A 6,809-nucleotide genomic window follows, 5' to 3' on the forward strand; every position below is an offset into this window, starting at 1 on the left:
TGCTTCCAGAACGCCGCCATCCCATAAATCCTGGCGGCTGCTGGGGGCGCGGAGCACCATGCCTCTGCCCCGACGCCACTCCTCCTTCCTGGGACAGCCGTCCTCCGAGCGCCCGGCCTCCGCCTCCGCTGGACGGATGGGGGGGACCGCCGCCCCCCGGGGCGTCTGCGTGGGTTCTGCCCCCACGCTGGGCCCCACCTGTGGGCTGGGGACGCGCGTGTCCCGCAGGGCTCTGGGCATCAGCAGCGTGTTCCTGCACGGCATGAGGAGCAGCACCGCCCCGGTTCTGCCCCGGTCCGGTGACCGGGCCGCGGGGGGCGGAGCCCCGGCGACGGGCCTGAACGGCTGCCTGATGGAGTACAGGGACAAGGTGAGAGCCCTGGAGACCCTGAACCAGCAACTGGAGGAGCAGATCCGCCTCTGCCTGGACCGCAAGGCGTCCAGCGCCGGAGCCTGGGGACCCCTGAGGAGGGACTGGGAGGACATCTACAGACAAGTAAGGGGGGGGGGGGGGTCATGGGAGGAAGGAAAGGGGACATAGGGAGGAAAAGGGGACATAGGGAGGACATAGGGAGGACATCTACAGACAAGTAAGGGGGGGGGGGGGCTGGGGGGGGGACATGGGAGGACAGAAAGGGGACATAGGGAGGACATAGGGAGGACATCTACAGACAAGTAAGGGGGGGGGGGGACATGGGAGGATGGAAAGGGGACATGGGAGGATAGAAAGGGGACGGAAAGTGGACATAGGGAGGAAAGAAAGGGGACATAGGGAGGATAGAAAGGGGACATAGGGAGGATAGAAAGGGGACATAGGGAGGACGGAAAGAGGACATAGGGATGATAGAAAAGGGGACATATGGAGGACAGAGAAGATGACTTCAGGGTTTAGGGGGGAGGACATGGGAGGACAGAAAGGGGACATAGGGAGGACAGAAAGGGGACATAGACAGGGTAGAAAGAAGACATATGGAGGACAGAGAAGATGACTTCAGGGTTTAGGGGACAGGGACGTGAGGAGGACGTTCAGTCTGATGTCCCACACCTTGCAGGTCAGTGAGGCCATCCTGGACAACGCTCGGCTGATGCTGCAGACGGAGAACGTCCAGGCCAACGCTGAGGACTTTAGGGAGAGGTCAGAACCTGATCCAGACCACATGGCCTGTGGAACCAGTTCTGGTAGCATTCTGGGTCACTAACAGGTGCAGCGATGCGTGTCCCTCTGCAGGTATGAGAATGAGCAACCCTTCAGGAGGGCGGTGGAGGAGGAGATCAGCTCCCTGCACAGAGTGATCGAGGAGGCCAACATGACCAAGGTGGAACTGGAGGAGCAAATGGAGAACATGAGGGCTGAGCTGCACAGCTTGGAGAACAACTATGAGCAGGTTCCACCTCTCTTCAGATCCACCTGATGAAGGTGTGGCGTGTTCCTTTGCTGAGCTCCCTGACCTCCTGTCCATGCAGGACGTCCACGCGCTCTACAACCAGATGGCTGGACGGGAGGTCGACGAGCCCGACGCCCCCACCCAGACCAGCCTGGACCAGATCCTGGCCTACATCAGGGGCCACTGGGAGAAGGTGATGGAGAGGAACCGGGCTCAGACTGACGGCTGCTTGGAGTGCAAGGTGAGGGACGGTCCTCAGAGGCGTCTGTTACCCCCCCAGGTGTCCTCTCAGGTGTCCTCAGGTGTGTCTGACCTGTGTGTGCTGCAGGAGGCCCAGTGTGTGGGGAGCAGGCTGAGTCCTGAGGAGGAGCAGGTGGAAGCCCTGAAGGCGGAGTGCAGCGATGTCGGCTGTAGGATCCAGAGTCTGCAGGCTGAGACGGAGTCCATCAGAGCGTTGGTGAGTGGTCCATCAACCCTCGTCAGCTAGCACGACTTCTCTGAGATCTTCCCTGGTCCTTCAGAAACGAGGCCTGGAGAACTCGCTGGGCGACGCCCGTCACTGGCATGGCGTGGAGCTGCAGAACCTGGGCTCGCTGGTGGCCAAGCTGGAGGCGGAGCTGAACGACGTGCGGAGCGAGATGGACCAGCAGCGGCGGGACTACGACACGTTGCTGAGCAACCGGCAGCGTCTGGAGCAGGAGATCCGTCTCTACCACGGTGTCCTGGATGGAGAGGAGAGCCGCCTGCTGCCAGCTGATGCTCCGCAGTGAGTACCCTCACCCCCTGCTGCCAGGTGTAACCGCCACTGTACCAGGACACGCTTCAGTTCAGCGTATTTATCAAGCACCACCAGAACCATCAGAACCTCCAGGTTGGTGATAAAGTTTCCTCTCTAAGGAAACCCAGCAGGTTGCATCAAGTCTCTCCAAGCAGCATTCACTCCTCCTGAAAGAGCGTAGAGCCACAGTGGACAGTCGTCTGCATTGTTGATGGCTTTGCAGCAATCCCTCATACTGAGCATGCATGAAGCGACAGTGGAGAGGAAAACTCCCCTTTAACAGGGAGGAGAACCTCCAGCAGAACCAGAACCAGGCTCAGTGTGAACGCTCATCTGCCTCCACCCACATGCCTGTAGTCAAGGTAATTGATTGGATTCATTAGAACTTTCTGGGCTCTTTCATCTTCTGAGCCTAAAAACTGGATCAGAGTTTATCTGCTGAACTGCGTTTCTCTCCCAGACACCAGAGCTGGTCCGCCATCACCCTCTACCATAGAAAGTACTCCTGGGTCAATGTGAGCTTCTGAGCTTTCTGTGTCTCTGCTCTGTCTTCTCTAACATAGAAAGTACTCCTGGGTCAATGTGAGCTTCTGAGCTTTCTGTGTCTCTGCTCTGTCTTCTCTACCATAGAAAGTACTCCTGGGTCAATGTGAGCTTCTGAGCTTTCTGTGTCTCTGCTCTGTCTTCTCTAAGCCCCAGTGGGTGGAGGCAGATGGGCGTTCACACTGAGCCTGGTTCTGGTTCTGCTGGAGGTTCTCCTCCCTGTTAAAGGGGAGTTTTCCTCTCCACTGTCGCTTCATGCATGCTCAGTATGAGGGATTGCTGCAAAGCCATGCCAGCAGCTGTCCTCTGTGGCTCCATGTTCCTCCAGGAGGAGAGATTGCTGCAGGCCAGTGACTGGATGCTACCTGCTGGGTTCCTGAGAGAACCTTTGGACCAACCAGGAGGATCTGATGGAACCGGTGACGCATTGTTAACCGGCGCTTCTTAAATAAACTGAACTGATTTGGAATTGATTCAAACCTGGAGAGTTATGATTGGTCAGGCTCCTCAGGACGGACAGGTAATCTCTGCCCACAAGGTGACCGGCACTAACGAGCTGACATCACAGCACCACCTAATTGGACCGGGGAGAAGACTAACCCCTCCGTCTACCTGTGCAGGTGTGAAGCTGCTGCTGAGGCCAGGAGTGAAGCCCCTTCCCCGCCAGAACCTTCTGGACCAACAGCACCACCACAGTGATGCGCTGAGACATTAAGTTCTCAGCAGCTTCCACTTCTGGACCTTCAGGTTTCAGAACCTTCTTCTTTCACCTGGACCAGCGGAACGGGTCACTGGCAGACCCGATGACCCGCTGAGGAGGAGAACCATCTCACCACCATATTGGACCAGACGGCCTCTAGAACATGTAGGACATGTGGCTCTGTGCCACCAGAACCACCTGGGACAAACTTGGACCTGGTCCAGATGGGCCTGTTACTGAAATCCAACACAGGAAGTTCAGGATGTGATGCAGTGTGAATGTGGTGTGTTTGAGGACACTATTTGGACCTCAGAGTTCTGGTTCTGCTCCAGGCTAGAGTCCAGTGACCCAAAATACTCAGAGTACAACGACCATTTCCTGTTTTGTTGCCTTCAAAATAAAACTGAATAAAGTGAATCCAGTGAGTTCAGGTGGTTTGTGGAACCGGATCCAGGTCCATTACAGTTCTGATCAGCAGAACCGGATCCAGAATAGGATCCATTACAGTTCTGATCAGCAGAACCGGATCCAGAATAGGATCCATTACAGTTCTGATCAGCAGAACCGGATCCAGAATAAGATCCATTACAGTTCTGATCAGCAGAACCGGATCCAGAATAAGATCCATTACAGTTCTGATCAGCAGAACCGGATCCAGAATAAGGTCCATTACAGTTCTGATCAGCAGAACCGGATCCAGAATAGGATCCATTACAGTTCTGATCAGCAGAACCGGATCCAGAATAGGATCCATTACAGTTCTGATCAGCAGAACCGGATCCAGAATAAGATCCATTACAGTTCTGATCAGCAGAACCGGATCCAGAATAAGGTCCATTACAGTTCTGATCAGCAGAACCGGATCCAGAATAAGGTCCATTACAGTTCTGATCAGCAGAACCGGATCCAGAATAGGATCCATTACAGTTCTGATCAGCAGAACCGGATCCAGAATAAGATCCATTACAGTTCTGATCAGCAGAACCGGATCCAGAATAAGGTCCATTACAGTTCTGATCAGCAGAACCGGATCCAGAATAAGGTCCATTACAGTTCTGATCAGCAGAACCGGATCAGTCCATAAACCATCATGAGTTGCTGCTGGAACATCTGGGCTTAGCCTGAGTCAGCGGGACAACAGCGCCCCCCAGAGGCCGCGGGGATGAGGCCCTTCCCCAGGAAGTAGTCTGAGCCCAAAAGGACCTGAGGACAGAGGTGGGTGGAGCAGCCAGAAACTTTACTCAGGGGTCTAGAAGTCTTTTATAAAGTTACTCAATCAGCAACAATAAAGGACTGAGGAATGTCCAAAGTACAAATAATCATTTTCATCATTTTTTACAACACACAATGATTTAGTGTAGCGGTCCGACGACTTAAAGTTGTGGCTGATGTCTATTTACTGAGGATAAATAAATTATAAGAAAAATATTGAATAATCATGAATAAAAGAGGAGAAATGTACAAAGAATATAGTCCAGAGGAATTGTTATATTACAGACTGTAAAATATTCTCAGTAATAAACATTTTAAGAGAATTGGAAAAAGTCACAGAAATATATGGAAAGATGAAAAAGAGGTAATTCAGTATTTCTGTATTGTTCATAATGATGTCAGCATCCAGAGCATGAATCTAGACAGTTGCTGGTTCAATGCCGGCTGCTGATTGCTGGACAGAGAGCTTCTCACTGTCCACGCTGGTGCTAAAAGCAGATGCAACCCAGGTTATTTCCTGTTACTTTATTTTTCTAAGGCCCCCTGAATGCCTCTTGGCTAAAATGACTCTGGCCCAAAGTTATAATCTTTGGGCCAGAGTCTTCAAAAAATAAACTTCTTAACCAATCACTTAATCTGGATGGCATTAACTTGGCCTCTGGTAATAAAGTTAAAAATCTTGGTGTTATTTTTGACCAAGACATGTCATTTAAATCCCATATTAAACAGGTTTCCAGAGTTTCCTTTTTTCACCTCAGGAATATCGCCAAAATTAGAAACATTCTGTCCAGGAGTGATGCTGAAAAACTGGTCCATGCATTTGTTACTTCAAGGCTGGACTATTGTAATTCTTTACTATCAGGAAGTCCACAAAATGCAGTTCAAAGCCTTCAGCTGATCCAAAATGCTGCAGCAAGAGTTCTGATGAAAATCAACAAGAGGGATCATATTTCTCCAATTTTAGCTTCCCTTCATTGGCTTCCTGTTAAATCAAGAATAGAATTTAAAATTCTTCTTCTAACGTATAAAGCCCTTAATAATCAAGCTCCATCATATATCAGAGCTCTGATTACCCCGTATGTTCCTAACAGAGCACTTCGCTCTCAGACTGCAGGTCTGCTGGTGGTTCCTAGAGTCTCTAAAAGTAGAATGGGAGGCAGATCCTTTAGCTATCAGGCTCCTCTCCTGTGGAACCAACTCCCAGTTTTGGTCCGTGAGGCAGACACCCCGTCTACTTTTAAGACTAATCTTAAAACTTTCCTTTGTGACAAAGCTTCTAGTCAGAGTGGCTCATGTTACCCTGAGCTACCTCTATAGTTATGCTGCTATAGGCTTAGGCTGCTGGAGGACATCAGGGTCTATTTCTCTCTCTCTGCTGAGTTCTCCTACTGCTCTCCAATCTGCATTGTTTGTTGTTATTTCAGCTTTTAATTTTTTGTTCTCTGTCTTTTTTCTCTTCATAGAAGGTACACCTGGTCTGGCGTTCTGTTAGCTGTGACATCATCCAGAGAAGACGGATCACCCGCTACTACCATCTAATGTAGAACAGATTACTAGATCAATGTGAGCTTCTGTGCTTTTTTATCTCTCGTTGTGTCTCTGCTCTGTCTTCTCTAACATAGAAAGTACTCCTGGGTCAATGTGAGCTTCTGAGCTTTCTGTGTCTCTGCTCTGTCTTCTCTAACATAGAAAGTACTCCTGGGTCAATGTGAGCTTCTGTGCTTTCTGTGTCTCTGCTCTGTCTTCTCTAACATAGAAAGTACTCCTGGGTCAATGTGAGCTTCTGAGCTTTCTGTGTCTCTGCTCTGTCTTCTCTACCATAGAAAGTACTCCTGGGTCAATGTGAGCTTCTGTACTTTCTGTGTCTCTGCTCTGTCTTCTCTACCATAGAAAGTACTCCTGGGTCAATGTGAGCTTCTGAGCTTTCTGTGTCTCTGCTCTGTCTTCTCTAAGCCCCAGTGGGTGGAGGCAGATGAGCGTTCACACTGAGCCTGGTTCTGGTTCTGCTGGAGGTTCTCCTCCCTGTTAAAGGGGAGTTTTCCTCTCCACTGTCGCTTCATGCATGCTCAGTATGAGGGATTGCTGCAAAGCCATCAACAATGCAGACGACTGTCCACTGTGGCTCTACGCTCTTTCAGGAGGAGTGAATGCTGCTTGGAGAGACTTGATGCAACCTGCTGGGTTTCCCTTA

At 51.0% G+C, this 6,809-nt stretch overlaps 1 protein-coding gene across 1 annotated transcript; it reads left to right on the forward strand.

The window, feature by feature from the left end:
* Positions 1-28: 28 nt before the first annotated feature.
* Positions 29-3,823, forward strand: bfsp2 (beaded filament structural protein 2, phakinin). Its single transcript, XM_021312481.2, has 7 exons — positions 29-496; positions 1,053-1,135; positions 1,229-1,385; positions 1,465-1,626; positions 1,714-1,842; positions 1,907-2,151; positions 3,327-3,823. Exons 1-7 carry the CDS (start codon positions 59-61, stop codon positions 3,403-3,405), a joined length of 1,293 nt encoding a protein of 430 aa, XP_021168156.2. The 5' UTR covers positions 29-58; the 3' UTR covers positions 3,406-3,823.
* The last annotated feature ends 2,986 nt before the right edge of the window (positions 3,824-6,809 follow it).

This window comes from Fundulus heteroclitus, unplaced genomic scaffold (assembly GCF_011125445.2).
Source record: "Fundulus heteroclitus isolate FHET01 unplaced genomic scaffold, MU-UCD_Fhet_4.1 scaffold_56, whole genome shotgun sequence".
Classification (NCBI taxonomy): domain Eukaryota; kingdom Metazoa; phylum Chordata; class Actinopteri; order Cyprinodontiformes; family Fundulidae; genus Fundulus; species Fundulus heteroclitus.